The sequence below is a fragment of the Phasianus colchicus genome, chromosome 2 (genome assembly GCF_987193195.1).
Source record: "Phasianus colchicus chromosome 2, bPhaCol1.hap1.1, whole genome shotgun sequence".
In the NCBI taxonomy this organism is placed as follows: Eukaryota; Metazoa; Chordata; class Aves; order Galliformes; family Phasianidae; genus Phasianus; species Phasianus colchicus.
The window spans coordinates 46,653,248-46,675,547 of NC_143437.1; the positions used below are offsets into that span (position 1 = coordinate 46,653,248).

General features: G+C 39.3%; 1 protein-coding gene across 1 annotated transcript; it reads left to right on the forward strand.

The window, feature by feature from the left end:
- Positions 1 to 1,291: 1,291 nt before the first annotated feature.
- RAB32 (RAB32, member RAS oncogene family) lies at positions 1,292 to 20,313 on the forward strand. The gene is made up of 3 exons (XM_031612267.2): positions 1,292 to 1,720; positions 16,918 to 17,195; positions 18,702 to 20,313. Exons 1-3 carry the CDS (start codon positions 1,492 to 1,494, stop codon positions 18,849 to 18,851), a joined length of 657 nt encoding a protein of 218 aa, XP_031468127.2. The 5' UTR covers positions 1,292 to 1,491; the 3' UTR covers positions 18,852 to 20,313.
- The last annotated feature ends 1,987 nt before the right edge of the window (positions 20,314 to 22,300 follow it).

Here is a 22,300-nt window from a genome sequence, read left to right on the forward strand (position 1 = left end):
AAACAAACAAAAAAATCTCTCATTTCTGTATAAGAATCTGTCCTTAGTTTATATTCTGATGTTATTGCTGCTGCTGGGAAGTAAATTAGAGAAATTGTCTTGAAGTCAATACAGCATGACAGTTTAAATTAATAACTTTAAACCCAAATCTCTAAATACAACTTTTCCTCAAGGCCTCTAGCTCTTTCATCTCATACTGCCGGACTCTTTCCGTTTATATTTATATTCCATGCATCAGCTTTGTATGATAAGAAAGTACACACTCCAAGCTAAGTAAGAATGTTTGGTTTATTTTATTCAAGCCACAAATTGAAAGCATAGCGAAGGAATCAGTATATGCAGTTAAGTATTATCAAAGCAGGCTCAACTGGTGATTGGAAGGCTCTGGGGAGACTTGCTAGTGACCTTTTAGTGTCTAAAGAGAGGCTATAAAAAAGAAGGAGACAAACCCTTTTGCGGGGTCTGTTGTGATAGGACAAGGAGAAATGGCTTCAAACTAAAAGAGAGGACGTTTAGACTGGACTTAAGGAAAACTTTTTTTATGATAAGAGTGGAGAGGCTGGAGGTCACTCCCTGGAGACATTCGAGGTCAGGCTGGACGGGACTCTGAGCAACCTGATTGAGCTGTGGGTGACCCTGTTCATTGCAGAGAGGCTGGACTAGATGGCCTTAAATGGTCCCTTCCAACTCAAATGATTTTGATTCTGTGTTTCAGCCACTACTCAGCTTCCGGTTGGAGTCATCCCTCTGCTCCTCATCCTGCCTTGACTAGGGCTCTTTCTTGTGCACACACATGCAGTCTGGATGCCCAAGTGCCATTTCCCTGCTGCTCGTGGCAGCATTGCAGTGCACACGTGACAGCTGCACACTGATGCAGGATCACCCCAGCACTTCACCCTTTTCTCCTTTCCCAGAAGATGCAATCTGCAGATGATACTACACAGCCTGAAAGGCGGAAAACCTATTTTATGTTGATTTCTAAGAATGCGTGCACTCATTTACTTCTCATCCTGCTGTACGCTCCCAGCGTGCGACAAACACCACGCGATTAACCTAGAAACCACGACACGTTCAGCTGTCGGTGTTTGAGATTGTTGAGCTGTTCGGCGTTGTCCCGCAGACAGCAGACCGTCCCCTCAGCGATCCGAGCCCTCTGGGCACCAAGGCCCGCGCCCGGCCCCGCAGGGAGAGCTGCAGGAAGAGGCCGCTTTCCTCACGCGGCCCGGGTTCGCAGCAGCGGCCCGACGCGGCGGCGGCTCCGATCCGCCCCAGCCGCAGGCCCGGCCCACCTTCTGCTCCTCCCCGGGTTTTATAAGGCGCGGAGTTTCCGCGTCCTGTGACTGCGGTCAGGTGGTTGTGGGGTTCCCCTGTTTCTGTTCCCTCGTCCGGCGCGGGCCGGCTCTGCGGTAGCGTTAGTGGAGGTGATTTCTCGGCCGGGAAAGTTTGCGGCGGAGCGCCGCAGTCCCGGCAGCGCGGCCGGGCCGTGCAGGTATGGCCGGCGGGGAAGGGCCGGTGTCCGGTGTGGCGGAGAGCCGGGAGCACCTCTTCAAGGTGCTGGTGATCGGGGAGCTGGGCGTGGGCAAGACCAGCATTATCAAGCGCTACGTGCACCAGCTCTTCTCCCAGCACTACCGGGCCACCATCGGGGTGGATTTTGCTCTCAAAGTCATCAACTGGGACAGCAAGACTCTGGTGCGGCTGCAGCTCTGGGACATCGCAGGTGAGGGACGGGGACCGAGGCCCCGAGGAGAGAGGTGTGCTCTGGCTCTGAAGCCTGCTGCCGTGGCTTTCCTTTCCCTGTTACGCTCAACTCCGCCTTTGAGGCGTGAGTAGCGGGCAGTTTCCGTCGGGAAAAGGAGCTTTTGACTCTCGGTAGGCTGTGGGTGCCCCGTGAGCTCTTGCAACTCTCCTCAAAAAGCTGCTCTACTTCTGGCTGCTCACAGCCGCTGCTTCAGCTGTCTCGTGGCTCCTGCTCTGTGGTGCTTCTAGAGGAAACGTGTCTCCTCCAAGCGGGTTGTGCTCTGTAGGTACACCTTGCAGGCTAAAGGGATTCCAGTTACTACAGCTGGCCTCAAAAAGGTTGTGCTTCCCTTGCAGGTTTGGAGTAGCCTGCTTAATGTAAATTTAACTTGTGACCCCTGGCTTGTGCAGGGAGCGAGGGATCTCTGTTATGCTCTGTTCTGCACTTGAATGTGTGTCAAGAAGATACTGTGACTGTACTAAAAGTAAAGCCCTGTTTCCTTTCCTATGCATGATAAGTACTACTCCGTAATGCCACTGCATCTTAAAGAACCAAACTGTGTACATATCATAGTTAAGTGCTTATGCTTAAGTGTTAAATGACAGATGGCAAATGTAACTTTGCTCTAGTCTCCTAAGAAGCATGTGTTCTCTCAACTCATTAATCATTTCAAGTTGGCATTGCATTTGTCTTTCCATGTAGCCTGGCCTTTAACCTGCAGCTCCCTTTTTCTTTTCCTTATATAAGAAAATACCTTATCTCAGATACTGTCTTTAAACTTGCACTGAAAGACACTAGGCTAACAACTGGTAATTACTGTTTCCACAAACACACCCCTTTGTCAAGTGGAAGCTCATGAAACAGGAAGGGAAATGCACAGCTGATACATCCCTGTGCCAAGCCAGCTGCAGGTCGATATCAACTGCTTCTGCTTTAAAAATCATCCTAAAACACTTCAGCTATGATTCTCATGCTGAAAGGCTTGCTTCTTACTGTAATGTGCTAAAACACATGGTAGGTCTTTCTGCTATAGGGAAAACTAAGATTAATTGTTTGAAGAGTGGGGGAAACACTGGCAGGATTTCTCTTGTGGCTTTCTTTTTCTTTCTTTCTTTTTTTTTTTTTTTTTTTTTTTTTTTTTTTTTTTTTTTTTTTTGCAAATCACTCTTCAACTTTTTCAATAAATTGGCAGTATTGGTGCAAGCTGCTGCAATGCTCTGGCTGTGTTTTAGCAAGTCTGGAGTTGTGAAGATAATGTTCCAGGGTCTTGGTGTTTGGCAGGCACCTGTTTAAATTCTTCTCAGCCCTTGGTTTCTGACACTGGTTTCTGACTGTGCTCTGCCAAAATGACTTGTTTCAACAGGCTAAGCAGAAACTTAGCTGTACTTGTAACAAAGCTGTACTTGCAGTGAATATCCCAAACTTTAAACTTTCAGTTTGGGAAAGTCCTACTGCAAAGAGGTACTGCCTCTAAAGCCTTTAAGATGACTCACTGGAATACTTAGACTGTCATTTTAAGATATGATTTCTACAGTGCAGGGGAAAATATTAGCTGCAATGGATGCAGGTGATGTCCTACTAAGCTAAATGATGTTTTTAGTGTGATGTTTACTTTCTTATAAGACTCCTGGCTAATCTTTCCCTTATGAAAATAACCTAAAATACAGTGATCTTTCTATTTGCAATCCAGACTTGTATGTTGAATCTGGTAGGTTAACTGTTCTATTTCCAATGGTCTGGGGGCCCTTCTCCAATGGAAGACTAAGAATACAAGTAAGCACTCCGAGTGCTGTTAATTGGGCTGTGCTCAGACAGTTTGACAGTAATAGTTCAGAATTCTCTAGAACTCAAGGTCTCCGTTTAAGTGTTAACCACTGAAGTAAAAGGGAATTTAGTATCTTTGTGGGTTTCATAGTCCTAAAACTGCAAGTGTACTTAAGCTGGAAAGGTGTTCTGCAGTTCAGTCTGTACTTCACAAGTCTTTCTGAAGACCTGAGGGTGTGGAAGTGATTAGAAAGTACTGGGCTGAAGATGGCTTCTATATTGTCCTAGAGTATGTTGCCTAAAGCATGTCGTGAAGTATCTGAGCATATGATAGTCATTCCCTCTTAACTCATTAGTGCAACAGTCTTCTGTCTTTCAGCAGCTCACAGATAATTTTGTCTGCTGGTGTATGCAGACAAACAGCTTTAGATCTCTTGAAGAGATCTAAATCTTATGCGAAGTAACACTTCATGTGACTTCCCTGCAAGCAATGTGGTACTGGTGCTCTGAATTGAGTTTGATGTACTTAAAAAGGTTTCTGAACATGAGTCAAGCCCTTAAGCAAAGTTAAGCATGTTCTTTTTCCTTGGGTCAGCTTGTGGTTAAGTCTGCTTTCCTCAGAGCTCTACTCTGTAGGTAAATCAAGGACAGAAATGAATTGTGTTGCTCATTCCATCAGCTAAGGACTAAAATGCAGATACAGTGCGGCTTCTGGTGTGAATGTAGCCAAATATCAAACTGATGAATGTTGCACTGTGTATTGCAGTGCTGCAGGTTTGTGAATGTTTTCCATTTATTGCGCTAGCTCAGGTTTTAGTCATAAATCTATATAATTGCCTGATAGGCCCCGACAACATTATAGAGCCAGTTCTTTTCTTGTGGTGAAAATTGCATTACTTCATATTCTACAACAGGAAGGCTGACTCCTGCAGGTTTGGGTGTTAAAAGGAAGAAGGGAGCTGTTGTACCTTTACTTTCATATTCTGTAAATACTCAGGCATTTTTGTTTATATAGACACAGGTTGTAGCCTTTCCAGCAGTAGAGATGAGAAAGCTTGAGAGACTACTGTCAGTCACTGTCAAATGATCTTGTCTGCTGCATGAAATATTCTGTTCAGCTTCTTTCAGATTACATGCACGTTTGTACAGGAGCAAAACTTCTAAATCTTAGCTGCCCTTGGGCATTACTGTTGTTTTTTATCTCAGCTTGTGAAGTTATGCTAAGCAACTCTTCCAGGATAAATTCTGAAAGTACTAAAAGGTTAACCCTCTTCTTCAAAGGATGCAATACATGAGATAACAAGGAGATAGAGATGAGTTATTGTGGTAAAGAGATACAAAAACAAAGGCATCTTAATGATAGGGAAGTTTTTAAACTATTTCAATATGCTTGAGATTCATACTTGATGAACATGCTCTCTTCACTGGCATACTCTACTGACCACAGTGCAGTGAAGGAAGTGAGTACAGCGTACCGACGAAACATTAAACTGTGTTGAAAAATCGCCTTAAGGACTTCCTCTAAATCAATCAGACTTATGATTTGAAATAGTAAGAGCTGTGACTGGGTAGCTTTAGCTTTGTAATCATGTTGGTTACCGCTGTCACTCACGTCAGCCTATAAAAATGTCCAACTCTCTGGAGGATAGCAATGGTAGAAGTTGTAAATGATCACTTGAGCTTGGCTTTCCTTCATGAATGTTACTAATGACATCTGCTAGACAAAGTTGCTTTTTTAAAAATAGCTTTCAGTGAGCCATTGATGCATTCTGCATTAGCTTTGGCTACAGTATCCTTTTTCCAGGACATCATTAAAATTTCTCCGAAATAGTTCAAAACTTTCACTGGAAGAGTGTGGCAATGGAACTGTCAGAACAGAAAAGGAACAGTTGTTTATTGCATACTTAGAATACTTAGGTACAAATTTTCAAGAGCTAATGGATAAGACTTGTAGCATACAAATTTGTTACTAATATCTTGTCTGTCTCCTTGAAAACGTTTGAATTCTGAAGAGGATGAAGAAATCACATGAAACATTTTCCTCAAATGCTAAGCTGAAGGCCTGGAATAACCCTTCTCCTATGAAGACCAGTTGATCTTAAGTATATGAATAGATATTAAGCTTCCAGTTTATTTGGACGTTAACTTGTTTGTATCTGTGGGAAACCATGAGAAAATGAGTGCAGGAATCCATGGATGTTGAAGAAAGGAAGGGAAATGTTTAAACACACTTCACAGTAGGGAAAAGAGACCTGAAAGAAGGATTTGCAGAGTGAGATAACAAAGGCAAAATGCAAGCCTTCTGGCCTAGATACCATGGATTACCAAACTGTACCTGTACATCTGTCTCAGTGAAGTTAGATCTCTCCTCTGTAGAGGTGGTGTACTTTGCAGCTACATGCTCTGTGAACTATAACTTTGCACTGTTAGATGTTTGGTGTTTAAAAGATGTTCAGGCTGCCATGTGAAAAATATTTCAACTTTGAGCAGTTGTATACTTTAGGTTATTCTTGTTCTGCATTTGTGCTGTTGAGGTGCTGAAGGACTGCTGAGTTGTTTCAAGGTACTAGGTCACAAGCTTGTTTCTTGCAGTATAAACTGTTTTTTTTATTTGTGCCTGGAAATGAGCCTAAGGTGGAGGCTGAGGGTCTAGACATAACCTGCCCACAAGTGTGCTTTTGCATTCATTAGATATTCCTAAGAGTGAGGAACATGAAAGGAAGAGTGAAAACTACGCATAAATAGTAACATCAGAAATGGATGCAAAACTTGGAGCTTAGAGCTTCATTTAAAAAACTGGCGAGTGGTCTGAGGTAATTTTCTGATTTACCTGGTGATGGAGATTCCAGATACAACCGCTTTCATGTGAAGATGGAAGCACTATCACTCTGATAATAGGTGGGGTGGGTCAGAAAGCTCTGGCAGGAGTACTCTGTGATGAAGTTCAGACTAATCAAAGTTCTGAAAGACCCATGACTGATATTGGTATCCTTCTTGCATGCATACATTTCATGCAAGAATAATTACTTAATGTTGGCTGAAAATATGCAAGGCTAGCAGACAAATTTTTAGGGGAAATGTACACCTGCTCATCTGTAAAGGCATTGAAGCAGTAGAGACAAAAAACAGAGCTGAAGATGCACTGTTTCCTTCCTGAAACCACCCTGCTGTGGGAAATCTTGTGTGGGTGTCCTTTCCTGCAACTCCCCTGGAACAGCAAGATTAGGTTTATGAACTTTCACTTGCCAATGACTTGTTTTACTTGCAGCTCTGCAGTGAAGTAGTCCAATTTAGTGCTAAACGTGTTAAACTTGTTCCTTCTTGGTGTGTCTCCTAGCTTTCAGACATCCCTGTGCATCACAAACAAGTGACATGAGTGATGGCTGCTAGTCTTGCTAATAAAGTTATTTCCTTGCTCTCCTGGTGGAGCACTGGTTATTCACAGCTAAAGATTCTTGTGCTCAGTACATTATATAGAACTGCAAAGTACTGCTTCTGTTGTCTTAAACTAAACTTGTAAAAGCCTCTGTGCTGGTTTTTAAAAGTAGAAATTCTGTAAGCATGTGGAAAATGTTAGTCTTGAAGCTGGGGTTAGGCAGTTAGGTACGGTGACTTTGGTTGTGCAAGACACGACTGTTCAGTTAGGTTTCAGTTAAATGGAAAACTTGATAGATGTTCTTACAGCATCTTGGAAATAAGCTTAGAAATTCTTCATAGGCTTTTCTGGTTATCCTGCAAGTAATAGGTTTAGGAATGTGATCTTAAAAGTCCAGCTGATCTAGTACACACTTAAAGCCAAGATTACTGTATTGATTTTTTTTTTTTTGCAAGCACTCTTAATTTCTATTCACAATGAAAACATCATTTAATTTTAGTCATTGATCCTCTAATCACTGTGGAATACATAGAACTTCAGTCTTATTTTCAGGTAGACAAAGTTCACAACATAACAGCAGTTTTTCAGGTTTTTTTTACATTTGATACAAAACCACAATAAAAATACTTCTGTAGCACTCAAATACAGAGAACAAAGGATGGATTCATTAAGCAGGAGGGGAGAAAGCGAATGGGAAGAAAAATAGCATTTATCTCATAACATAACAAATTCATGTCAAGTTATTAAACCTATAAATCTCTGTGGAAATCCACTAACTTACATTGATGATTAAGCTATTTTTTGAGGCAAGTATTGCCTGAGTTCTTGCCCTTCATGTAATACTGCCTCAGAAATTAAGCTGTTTGACAAATCAGCTGTATTAATCTCCAGAGAGAAACTGGTGTAGGCTGCTCTGTTTTTCTTTGTGTAGTTTGCATGGATGCAGATGCACCTTTATCAACTTACCTTACAGAGATTCTGAAGCTGGAACACTACTGTAAGTTTGCCTTATTTACTGATACCCACTTGGCCTTTTATCAGTTGTGATTTCTGTGCACACCAGATCTGGGTGTCAGTGTATACAAGTACACGAGCTGTACACAAGTACAGCTTAAGTTGGCAAGTGCTTTACAGATGTGTTCAAAACTGACTTTATCTCCTGCATTTTATAAGATGGGTAACTTTAGCAGCCTGGCTCAAAGAAGTTTTGGTGTTCTGTATAAAATGTTTCTTCCGTACAGTAGCAACCAAGGACACTGGAATTAAATTTCAGAGCAGCTGTTAATTTCTTCCTTCAACTTCAGCAGCACTCATTGACCTACCTTTACAGTTTGTGAATGGTTTCCTTCAAATACTCAGGCTAGAAGTTCCAAAGTGTGACATGCCATGTCAAAAGGAAGCTGTTTACAATAAAAGAATGTTTTCTTATGAAAGTATAGGAATAATTCTTGTGAAATTATTGGAAGTGTTACAGCAGTAAGCAGTGACTGGGAGGTGCTATGTGCTTTTCATGTTGGTAAGATAATTTTTGAAGTTGTCATCTGATGTGCAGAATGAAGGCAGATGTGGTACTAAGATGATTCTTGCGATGTCAGGGTTTTATAGAGCTTGTTTAGAAACAACCATTCTAACTATGGCTAGAGAAAGTGTAGCATACTTTGAGTAGTGATAGCTTCTAGGCTAGCTGTAAATGCAGATATTACTCCTTACTGTGTGAATGTTGGCAGCTTTTCAAATAATGTTTTAAAAAGCCTTAAAGTGTCACTACTATGAGAACTTGTTCTTTAAATGCTCCTGGAATAGAGTGCTGGGTAGAGCAAAGTGGCAGCTACTTGATACAGAATTCTACTGGCACACTGTATCATAATACATTCTCTGGTTTAGAGGTTAAAGTTTTTCAGTCTTGTGATAAAGTTGTTCTTGAGACAAACTGACTTTAGACTTGTTCTCCTGTGTTGTGAAATGCCACAGTGCCCATGCAGCATCCCTGCTAACTACACAGTGTAGCTCTTGCTGCATGGCAGTGCACTGAAGGAGACAAATCGGGAGGGGGAGCAGTTAACTTATTTTAATGAGCCTAGTTAGAGTAAAATAGAAACCAGCCATTTTTCTTTTATATTTGATGTCTAGTTAGAAATTAGATAGCTTAGCTGAGCTATATTTTTCAAGGGACAAAAACCTACTGTTTAGTCGGAAACTTCCTTGTCTCAATTTTTTTGTTGAAAATGCAAGCAAAAGAAGTAAAAAAGCCTGTTAGACTTCCTTGTACAAACTGTTAGACTCCTACATATATTTGATGCTGGACAAAGCTAGCTGAATTGTAAGTGTAAAGTCTTGCCTCAGAACTTACTAGATAGCTGTTAAAGCCAGCTCAGGCAATATTAACTCACTGGATTAGCCAAGGGCTACAAGCAGCAAAGAAGTTTCAGTCTTACTTTAAACTTCCCTATGAGAGCTGGAAAATTTTTTGAGGAAAAATTCTTCCTACTTAGCTTTCCTACCTTATAGAAGAGAATAGTGTGCTTTTACAATTTGTAAGGATGGTAGATGTGATCAGTTTTCCTGACAGAAACCAGATGTTTAGCTTCTCAGCATTTGTACCTAGGTGCTTCTGTTGTCTCATTGATTAGCTACCGGAATTCTCAAGTGGGAAGGCTAATATCTGACTAGTTTAGATTTTGGCTGTACTATGCAATAAAACTTGAGTGGACTATTTTCTAACATCTTAGGATGAAACAGACCCAAAAACATGTGAGAACACATCAAATTATGACCTAAAAGACACGCAGCTACCCCTGAGCTGACATCAATCAGTGGTTTCAATGACTGCAACTAGTTCAGAATAAATCTCTCAAATACATACTATAGCATTTGATATACTCTGGACATTAGATCAGAACATTTGCTCAACAGAACTGCACCTTGCAACTTCCTTTGCCACTTGGTGCTGTTTAGTGTAAGCATAACTAGCGTACCAAAGGTAATGTCTTCTGGTTAAGATGGGTGTCAGATGAGTAGGGATGAACTGGATGGTTATTTCTTTATTGGAAAGCCTTTCGCTGAGGGCTGTGGTCTACTTACTTAAAGGAAGTTATCCTTTCAGTGATCAGTAGTTTAGTTTAGACCTTTAGTAAGAAAGGACATCACAAACTCGCTCAAAATTTATCCGAGGCTTCTTTGTTTCTTGTAAACTGTAGGAGCTGCAGGCAATTAAACTTTGTAGAACTGCCAAATATAGGAAAATGTAACATTCTTGGTCTCACTCTTTTAACCTCTTAACATTTGTCATCAGAACCACAAATACCAAATATTATTTTCACAATGGTGAAAAGTAAAAGTGAAGCTTTCATAACTTACATGTTCCTAATATCTACCAGAGCTGCCAATCTAGTTTAAACACTGTGTAATCTTGCGTTTATGGCTATATATATGGGTAAGAACAAGGCATGGAAAGACAGCCTATATTGACCATTTTGGAATCTGGCTGCCTGTTCTCTCACAATGTACAGCTGCTGCCCATGTGAAAAAGCAGGCAGTCACTTGAGCATGTCCTGTAAAACTGATAGTGGTTTGGTTAACCTACTTCTTGCTGAATAACAGATTTGCTCTAATTGAGTGAGACAGTTCTGGGACAAGCTGTCCTGGTGTGGGGAGAGAGTGGGGGAAATACTATCAGCAGCGGTGGGTAGCTTGGAAGTAATGTATTTGTATATCTTGCTAGACAAGTACCCCCCCAGTCAACACATACCTGAATCTGGTGGTGTAAAAATGTGTTTCAAGTGTCTGGAGAATGGGGCAATACATCCTCGTCCTTATCTTGCATTCTGCATCAAGCTATAAGATCAACAGGCATTCAAAGTGTAGTGTTCATGCCTACATCTCATTAGGGATTTGGAACGACTGTCCCATTCAAAACTCAACTAACTCTTAGTGATGGGATTGGGCTGCATGCCCAACCCATTTGGATGGTGCTGTAACTTAAATCTACCATACTGTGTGATGTGAACTGTGCTGAGAGTTGGTATTGTAGATAAGGAGCTGCCACTAAGATGTTCCCATGATAATATGTTAGAGCTTGACCTAGACATCTGGAGAACCTGAGATTTTAATCTCTACAGCAGCACTGCTGAAGCAGGAGAGAAAGTGTTTATTACTCCAAGAAGAGGGAAGGCAAGGAAGAAAGGTTTTCATTTGCTGTTAATTTTTTCAATTCTTTCCTGTCTTTGTAAAAACAAATGTTTCAAACCAACTTAAGAACAGTGAGACAACTAGTTTGTGGAGTTCAACACTGAAGACTGAACTCCACAGCGTATTAGCACAGGTACACTTTTAGCTAGTATGCTATGTGGTTACTAATCAGAATAGTTGATCGCAAGAACCTGTGAGCCATGGTGCTGATAATTGCATTAGAGCTTTTCTGGTTTGGTGATGGGTGTTCTGGATCTGAGATGATGCTCTGTGAAGTCTTAAAGGACCTAGGACCATACTTCCTAGTAAGCTCAGCTACCAAAGGCTGAGCATAGTGCTGGTCTCATTGAGTCTATCCTGAATGTTCACGGAACTTTGGTTTTACTATTTTTTTTTCACAGTTCATTAAAGGAGGCTTTTTATTATATACATCCAGAATGTTTACTTGCACTGATCTATTTTCTTCATGCATGTACACAAATTTGTACTGCAGTGAAGCTTGATGCATTTTTACTTTATACATCATATTATGGTAGTTGTGTACAAGCTTTTTTCAGTGGAAAAAGTTGTCTTCTGCTTTGTACTATAGAAGTTGGGTAGTGCTGCTGGAGTGCAAGTTAGATATCTGTGAGGAAACTAAGTGATGTTCCTAGGTACTGTTCACTGTGATCAATATTGATTTTGTAGCAGAATTGTTACCTAAGAGATTACTGCTAGCACTGAACTGTTTTGGAGGAAACGTGTATCAACTTTGAGATACTTATGTATTTCCAAATGTGTTAACTTGTAAAACATTGAGCAGGGGGTTTTTAAGGCTTCTATGGGGATTAAAATCAGTATTTCTGTACCTGCCGGAGCTTTACCCCAGCGCTTAGACCACCAGACAAGACAGCTAAGGAATATTCTTTTTAAACTAGGCTTTCAGTAATGTCACCCTTTGTGGATTTTGACATGACTCATATTGACTCTTGAGAGTCATGGTGAACGGTTGATCCTTCTTCAAAAAGGAAGGAGAAAATTCAAGTATTCCCAGATTAACAGTAGTCTGCTTGTTATGATTTAATAAGCATCCTGTGATACTGAAGTCTGCAATATTTAAAACTGTACTTGAGGTTTTCCTGTTGAAATAAAAGTAGTATAACTGTAACACCCTGGCAGGTTGGAACTTCTATGGATCTTGAATTTTCTGAATTGATTCAGTAGGACTCTAAGAAAGTAGTATTGCTGGATCTCTTGGGTTTTTTCTATAGATTATTTCTTATATGGGCTATTTCTTACGAAACTGCCTTTCAGTATTCTAAAGGACAATGTTAGCAACAGCTGCTTGGCTTTATTTACAAGCTGAGTACTTAATTATTTATCAAATGTTGACAACTGTTACTGAGTCCAGGGGGAAAAATGGTAAAACCAGTGGGAATGATCTTCAAAGTTACTTGTTGACTGGAAGCAGAACTCTTCAGCTAGCTGTGCTTTCACTTCTGGGTGACTTTAGCTTCAGTCATACTTGTATAGCTTAGGATTACTTGATGTTGAACTGCCAGATGTGTTTAAAATCAGATTTTGAGATCTGGCCATTCATTGAGCTGAGTAGTTTGTCAATAGCCTGCCTTCAGCAAGAGAAACTATTTGTTTCACAATTCTTCCAGTTGTCAGGCCTTCTTAACATATGGTCATCTTTTCCTTCCTCACCAATGACACAATTTTTGTAGAATGTCATAACAGTTAGTTTCTTCTGCGAGAAGTTAGACTACTTTGAGTGGTAGTGCTCTAGGTGAAGAAAAGGGCTTAAATGCATCTAGCACAGCCCAGGTTTCTCAGAGTAGCATTGCTTCAGAATTGATGAGGAAAACTAGATCATACAAAATAGGGGAACTTGTTCTATGCTTTTGGTATTGTCAGATAAACCAAAAGCTACCTTCCCAGCAGAGAACATAGCTGGGAAAACTTCTAGATAGGCTACTTTGCTGTCAGTAAGATGGTTCCTGGCATATTAAGGCTTTAGGTATAGGAGAATCCTTCTGAAGGAATGAACCCACACTTACCCAATATTGTGCAGATCCAGCAGTCATTTGCACACTTAAATTGCTTTTCCTACCTTCAGTTTCCATCCTATAAGCAGTAATTAAGATCAGTATTAATAGTAGGAGCACATTGAAGAGCCAGACCACAATAAGTCATGCTGCTAAACAGGATTCTCTTGTGTATTTCTTGCACTGGGAAAAACTGCTGTAGGAACTTAGGTGCTTGTGTATATGTAAATAAACTTCAAGAAAAAGCTGGCACTTTCTGATTCTCATAGTGATAACCCATCTCTTGTAGTAAATGAAAGTTTCTATTGTCAGATTAGGCTATAAGTCTTTTCTTAAACTTAGTTTTTGACTTAGTTTAGCTCTGTTATAATATAAGCTAGGAATCAAGAAAAGCTCCTGAAGTTTAATACAGGTTTAAACTAAGCTGAATTCCTGTGATGCTACTGTAGGGAACCAACCTAGTTCCCAGTGTAGGACATTATGCAATTATTTCACTTACTGCTGTTGCAATTACTGGAAAATATAGTGATGTGTGCTGAGTCATTTAGATGTGAAAACTCTGTGGTTAGAGAATACAGAACTCTACACTGTATGCAGCCACTTTTGTACCCCCAAACATAACCTCTGTTCATGACTGCACTGTAGCTTGGCCTGAACCTTTGAAACAGAAAAATGTCTGTGCTACTGTCAGGCAAATCAAAGCAATACACCTACAAGCATGACTAATCCTCTATGTTTTTTCCATACTGCTGTAGTAATAACACTGTTATACTCCAGGCCTTTCCCCCTGTTCTGTGCACAACACACTAAGTCTAGTTTCATCTGATCACTTTTAGCTTTTTCACCCTCTAGGGTATGATCATTTTCCTGCACTATTTGGCACTATTCTCACACATAGTAACTCCACAATGGCAGACCATAAGGAATATAAGGAAGGGAATGAGAAATTGCTGGTTGGATTGGACACAGCAAAAACTCAGTACATCCAGCTTTAATAATAAATGTAGAGAATGATATTCAGACTCTAAGATTTGAAAGAGTGGTCTGTGGTTTGCTTCCTTCTGTGTGAGTTTTCCGCAAGCAGGAAAGGACTTGCAAATGCTGTGCCTGAAAGGTGTGTTAAACTTCAAAACATGCATCTAGAATGGGTCTCGTTGCCTATGAGAGGCTCTGCTCAAAGCCTGTGCATTATCACTAGTAACAGAATTGTACAGAGTCTGTTTGGTTTATACTGAATTCTCTTCCTGACTCATGCTGTGTGCTACAATGAACTCTTGCTTTCTAGGCTGGTCATATTATTGCTTATAGGAATAGGAATAAAGATTGTACCCATCCTCGTAGCTCTTCCAGATAGGTTGAAAGAGCAATCTTATGGAGGTGAATTGATAGTAGATATGAATCCTAGAGGGGAAAGCTCTGGAATTTGGGGTAATTTGGAGAAGAGTAGCACTCAGACTGAAGTAATTTTTCTATAAAAGACATTAATCTGTAATATTACAGTAGTGTTTTTCTTCCTTAAGTTTAAATTACACAAGAATAAGCACTGGTTTTTCCAAACATAAAGGTGGTTCTATAAGGGAGGAGAAAAGAAATCAGACATCTCAAAGCCAGCTAGAAGTATGACTGAAATTTATTTCTTGGGCAACTGTGAAGGCCACACTCTAAGTGAATACTGCTGAATGTGAAGAAAATGCAGGTCAGTGCAGATTTAATCCCTGTACACAACTCTTCTCTCTTCTTAGAGGGGGAACTGATCATGTTTACTTGTTTACCTACAGCATGTACAATGGGCTGATAATCTGGGGATTAAGCAGAACTTTTAGTTTTCATATCTAGTGACTATATTGTCTGTTATGTCAGAAGCAGTCTTCCAACAGATAATATCACTTAATTTTTAATGTAAATATCTATAAGCTTTTTGAAAAACTCAGGTGTAATTTTAAAAATCACCTGATGTGATTGTTCACTTCATATTCATATGCAGTAAATGACAGCATAGATTTGTTTTGAGGCTACTTTGATTTCTTCAGTGTAGCTCCATCCATCAGAATACTAAAATTAGTACAGAATGCTGTAGAAATTAAGATCATACTTCTGTAAGCTTAACCTGTGGTACATAGGGATACACTGTCTGATTTGAAGACAAGACTTGGCACTCCTGCCTGGTAAGAAACATCCCCATTATTTAGGAACTGATGATAATAAAACTAGCTTCCGAGGGCATTCCAGGCTTTCTTATGTCTGAAAGACAACACAAGTTATTTCTGTACAACTTTTCTGACACTTTAGAATGAATGCACCTCTTCCAGTGACAGTCATAGATACATGCTTGGTGCCCAGCTTGTTGGTCCTAAAAGTCTTGGGCAGAAATCCTGCATCAGAACTTAAGATTTGAGTATTGAGGGAAGAGCTTTCCTCTTGTGCATGCTTCCTGTGAACCACAGAAGAAATAATCAGCTGCTAGTGATTAAATTCCTGTCTAACTTTTCCCCAAAAATATTGGTTCGTGATGTTTCCTGCGCCACTTTACTTTGAGGTTGTACAGAGAGGGGGAAGTTTTCTTCCTAGATCTTTGTAGTTCTCTGGAAGCTACTACTGATTCTGGGCAATTCTACCAGATGCTTAGTCTTCACTGAAAGTGTCTGCAGGGATGAGCTAATCTGAAGTATGCTGACCTTAAAATAGTGTACTCTGCCAAATTCCTTCATTTAGTGACTTCTTGTGATTCATTTCTGAGCAGATAATGCCTATTTCTTCTGGTGACTGTCCTTGCAAATCAAAGGTAAACTTGAATGTTCCTTTGGGGGGAGAAAGGACAATGGTGTTCCAAGTTAAAATCCTTGCTTAGTATTCTAGAACATACGAAATACATGCTAACAGCTGAAGTGAAAACATAGTATAAAACTAAAATATAGTGCTGGAAACACTTTTGCCAATAGAGGCTTCTGGACAAAGTAAAAAACCATTTTAGTAGTCCGAATTTAAAGTGACGTGCTCATATGTCACAGCTGACACTTGTGCTCACTTAAGTATAGTGTGAAATCTGACCTTCCAAGTAGTGGGCCTGGCACTAATTCTACTTCTTGAGTATACTGACAACAAGAACTGTATGTTACTTTAAGAAAAAAAAAAAGCCTTTTTCTTCTGATGGTTAGTTTGTTTCTGAATTTTTATTATGAATGATTGTGCTTTAACTATTCTGTTCACCTTGTACCAAATCCTGGGGCTTCAGTAGAACTCCTGTAGTTAGAAACTATTACAGAGAGGTCTGACTTGAAAATAATTTAAAAGAGCTTATGAAGAACTACTAAACTAGCTCCTTTCTAGCTTTCCCTAAGGGAAAATATCTTCAAAAGATGTGTCCTTCAGAGGATTCATTGAAAGTTGTTTGTGTTAGCGCTTGCAGAAAGCCTTGTCTGCTTTCCAGGAAAATCTTGTGTTTTCTTAAATGTGTACTTGAAATGGCTAGGTTTACATCTAAATCACACAGAAGATTCTTTTGTGAGAAGAACACTTATGTCTAGTTGTGCTGATAGTGTTTTTAGGCAATACTTCTCAAAGGGCACTACTAAAAACTATACAGTTTACATGTCATTTGCATTTACTTACTTGTCACATGCAATTGCAGCTTGTCACATGGAGTACATAATGGCCGTTGCAATGACCTTACATAGGATGGAAGAGACAATGTATAAGCTGTTAGAAGACCTAAAGGCTGAACTTGTGAACTTGTATGTACTAACCTGATAGTCTTTAGCATAAACTGTGATGAATGCAAGTACATAAAAAAAAAAAATTGCTACTTCTTTACTTTTCAGGCCAGGAGCGTTTTGGAAATATGACGAGAGTTTACTACAAAGAAGCAGTTGGTGCTTTTGTGGTCTTTGATGTCACAAGAGGCTCCACATTTGAGGCCGTTTCAAAATGGAAGCATGATTTGGACAGTAAAGTACTTCTTCCCAATGGCAGCCCCATCCCTGCTGTTCTTCTTGCAAACAAGTGTGACCAGAAGAAAGATGGCAGCCAGAATCTTTCTCAAATGGACCAGTTCTGCAGAGAAGGTGGCTTTATTGGATGGTTTGAAACATCTGCCAAGGTAAGCATTAAGTAGATGTTTAAGTGTGCTTCCTATTGGCACGAAAGCAGATGAATATAGTCATATCAAAAGGAAATTTATCAGGTGTAGGAAGTGACAGTTCAGATTCTAGAGTTCAGTGTGAAATAGAAGTGGTGTTCAGGATAGTTCATTGCTAAGGAAGGCTTACAGCATATTTAGTTTGAACTGCATCTTATATTCAGACAACACTGAAGTGGAAACATTAACTGAATTCAATAAGGTTTTTGGTCTTGCATGCATCAAGATCAGTGTTGTTCTTTAGATGTCAGTGCTAATAAATATTGATTGAACTGCCAAAAAAACCACTGCATTTTTGAGTGAAAGAAATTCCCATTGCAGCTTTCTTCTTCTCTGGTGCATATAGGAAGTGGTAAGACTCCAGCTAAAGCTATCTGTTCACTTGCTACTATCTATCTAGATGATGACACTAAAACACTTTCTACTTTATTAAGTAATGGCAAGACTGAACTAGGGAATATCTAATTGCCCAGTTAAGGAGGAACTGAATCTAAGGGACAGCTGCTTTTCTCCAAATAAAGCTTGCTTTTGAGTAGTTTCAAATGTTTTAATAAAACTCAGCCAGTGTGCAGATATGCTTACAGTAGCTTAGTTAGAAGTGAAATCAGCAGCTTCTTAATCTGACTGCCTTTGTGTTGAAAAACCTTTAATCTCAAGCACTGATGTATATGACAGGCCAGTTACTGGTCTGGCCAATAATTCCATTATATAAAGCTAAATTTCAAGATCCTTCTCTTCCTTTGAGTTGTGTACTTCCTTCAGTTGCTGCTGACAAACTGGCATAAAGTGTACTTGTGCAAGAGCCATTTCTAGCTCCTGATGATGCATTTTTTCAAAGATTTGTAAGAGGAATGACAAGAAGTAAATCTCTTCCTGACCACCTTAAAATAAGGAATAGAGATGTACAGTGACTAAGGTACTAGACTGAAATACAACTTCAGGTATTCTGCATACACATTCTTTGGAGTGTAAGTTAAGATACTTCTCAAAGCATGCATAAGGAAATTGTGGAGGCACCTCAACTTTTCTGGGTTTTTGGGCTGATTCAAAAGATCTTTTTTGATAAATGAGTTAATTCGTACTGCAAGAGAAAGAATAGGCCCCAAAAGGCTATGCACTACTAGAAACAGTGTAATTGCCTGTTATCTTTCCTGATGCATAAATGCAGCTTGGCACTTACAAGTTGTTTGAACATAGGTGATTTATCCCCAGACTATGCAATACTTCGGAGTCAAGCTATCCTTTATGTATGGTGGGTGAATAGCTTTACTAAACTTTTCTAATGATTTTTCGTAACAAAAGGCAAATTTTTGAGGAATAAAGTGTTGCATCTAAGCTACCTGTGTTCTGCTGATGGCTGCAGAGAAGTTCATATTTGGCCAACTTTTAACAAGAAAGTGTGACTTTTTAAAAGCAAAAAAAAATCCAACAAACAATTTATTAATTTATTTGCATTCCTATTTTTAGGACAACATCAACATAGATGAAGCTGCTCGATTCTTGGTGGAAAACATCCTTGCCAACTATAAAACCTTTCCTAATGAAGAGAACGATGTGGGGAAACCAAAACTGGACCTAGACCCGTTGAAAGCAGAGAGTAAATCACAGTGCTGCTAATGCTACCACTGTTTGGCAAATGTGATGGAATGAGCAGCAAGACTGTTCCTTAAATCAAACTGCTGCTATGGTGCTGCATTGTGACAATCCATATGGGGCGTCTGGTATTATCTGAACAGGTGATTCTTGTGGGTGCTTACATACTCAGTTCCATGCTAAACAGGAGTATCTTGTGAGTTCTCACTCTTCTGGCTTGAGTGGCTTCATCTAAATCCGGTTAGTGCTTACTTGAGAACATAAGGTAGTGTTTACACTCCTAAAAAGGAACAAAAACAATGTTCAGTGTCTACTTTGCATTCTAGGATATGCTACATTCCAAATAGGACTCACTTGTGGCTGAACAGGCACTTGCACCTCTGAATATTTTTCTTTTGTCACCAATAATGCCCTGCTTTAATCTGAGTTCTCACCTATACTTGTACATATCTGTCTCCACTATGAGGGTCTGTCTCCTTGCTAGCTCTCTTGGATCAAGACATCCTGGAAGTCTTGAAGGGACCAATATCATTGGTGTATTCACCAGGATAAGTGGAAAAGACTGCTTTCACCACTGTGTAAGAACAAGATAGGTAAAGGTAAATGACTGTACTTAATGGAAAGGCACTGCTATATAGATACTAACAAAAATACATCTTCAGCTATTTAAAGAATATTACTTTCAGCTAATACTTTACTTGTGAAACATATTAATCAATACTGTTGCATTTCTGTCATATTTATGGTAATTTCACTTGTACTCACATCTAGAAATAAACATCCAGAAGTCTTTTCATGCACTAACACAAAAAACTTTAGCAAGAGTAGGTAAAATATCTTGCTGTCCTGTCAATGAACTTGCTTTTTCCTTTTTTCTGGAGATGGCTCTGAATATTTTGAATAAGAATAGATGCCTTGGAAAAAAATAATTCAACTGGATCTTTCTAGCTTGTCAAAAATCCCCCGCCTCCTTTTTTTTTTAATTTTAGAACAGTGCTGCACTCTTCTGACTACTCAGAGTTTGTGAACTGACTTACCAGTTTGTAGCTCTGTTTACTGAGATGCTTGCTTCCTTGTTATAACCCATGTATTTCTGGCAGCAGATGAAGATTAAAAGGAGTAGAGAACTTCAGTTCTCGGTCATTTTCATGGAATTGTGGCTCTGCTAGGCTGAAACTCTCATAATTTCCTCTTAATTTTAAAGGGTTTCTTCTGTTTTGGTACCTCACTGCTACTGACTAAATAATTCTTTGCTTGCTTGTCTGGTACCGATATTTAAGTAAACATCAGCATGAAGTATTTGCCAGATGGGATATACTTTAATCTGTACTGAAATTACCTAGGCTGTTGTCTTTTCTAAAGAGTAACATATTTTTTAAGAGACAAATAAATATATTTGGGCATCTTATCTTGTGTATGCTTTTGGATGAATCTTCACGTCATGTGTGCCACCTTAAATAAAGCTGTTTTCAAGTATCAATGAAAATATTTATTTCAATAGTTGCTATGTTATAGGCTTTTAGATTACCACAGCACAGAATGGCATAAACTAAAACAAGGTTTGTTGAGGGTTATAAGTTAGTTCAAGCTAGACAACTTAAGAATCCTTATAATCTTCCTCAAAACAAGGTGATACCAGGCTGTTCAGGCCTTTGTGTAGTATTCCGGTCATAAACATTCAATGGCAGACTATATGACTTGCAGGTAAGTTGTTTCAATGCCTCATGACTGTCCTCGTGAGCATTTATCTAGTCTGATCATGTCCATGATATCTCATCTTCCCACTGTGTAGCACTACAAGGAATGCATCTGTTTTGCTTGTGCACATTAGCTGGACATTTCAAATTTCATTACAGACTTCTTGAAGTTGAGAGTAGCAAAACTTCAGAAAGCAAGCTGCACCCTATCTGTGTTCCTTGTTTGTTGACTTTGCTCCTTGTCTGGGTTGTTAACTGTCCTAGTTAACCTGGAACTACTGTAACTTTCCTGTTCTCTCCACAACAAGTTAACTTGGACTGTAAATCCACTTGAACCCGCTTAATCTCCAGCACGCTGTCTTCTAAACATAAAACATAACTAGTGGAGCATTTGCACAGCCTGTTGGTTTCATGCTTGTATAAATCGTGTGATTAAAAACCTTTGATAAAATGTGATTTCATGTTTAATTGCCTTGAAATCAGTAGGATTAATGGACCCATGTAATGACAGGAAGGTTTTTTACTACTGGAAAAAGGTTAAAAGGTCAGTTCTTTATCTAGTGTGTTTAAAACTAGATTGTTTATAACATTAATTCCTTGAATACCTACCTGACTGCAGGAATTGCTAGATGTGGTAGACTTCAGGTTGTTGGTATTATTTTGTCTTTTTTAATCATGCACCTACTATGCTGTTTCTTATTCTTAGTTTTCAAACTTGTAGCAGAGTAAAAATCAGGATGAAGCTTTGGGACTCTACCTGGATGCATGAACCTTCACTGTCTTGTCAGTGATGATGCAACCCTGTGCAGATTAGTTTTGTAGATCTAGACTTCTGCTTGGAAAGTTACTGTTGTTTATATTTGATTTCCTTCTCCTGTGCATAGCTATATATTCTGAAATTCTAAATGAATGTAGAATGACCAAGACTGTCAAACTGTATAGTAGTTCTGATGTATTACTGACTGGAGAAATTGAGCCTGAGTGATGCTCAGGAAATACCAACAACAAAAGATCTATCAGAGTAGATATGGAACCCTGTTTTAATTAACACAATCTCTGGTTTGGAAAGATATCTGCGAGTTTAGACAACATCTAGCAAGCTAGTAAGTTAAAAAGTGTCTAACATTTATTTCCTGTGTACAGGATATAATGTAGTAAAAGGATTCATTTCAGTTTTTTCATATGAACAGAGGTCCTTTGCTACTTTTTATTATCTTTTTGCAAATTAGAATATGCCATTCACAAAATAAATTACTTGGTTTCTGTATTGAAGGAATGATTTGAAATAACAACTTGAGTAAAAATCGAGTCAGTTCTTCAAGTAAAGTCTTACTTGGCTTGATTCCATCTTATTAAATAAAGGTTGGAGATAGCATATAGTTGCTCTGCACTGTAGCTGTGCAGTATGTGTGGGTTATGCAAAGTATCCTCTATTCACTTAAAAAGGTTAATTATGAAAACTGAAGAAATTGATGTTCCTTCTGTATGTAATTGTCTAGGTGCAACTTAAATATGGTGGAAGGAAAATAAGCTATTTCCAGCTCTGAACATTTTTGTTACTAACTTTGGTTAGTTCAGTTAGTTTGTTGAGTCTTAGTAGCATTCAGTCCTCTTAAACTGTATAAATCCTTGCTTGTATGTAGTGATTTATTATTAGGAAATAGTTCTTACAGGCTGTTTGATAGGTTGTGATGGGGGACGTAGAAATACTTGAAGTGATATCATGGCATTGAATGTTGAAAAACTTGCTTTTATATTCTCTTATCTATCTTCTAG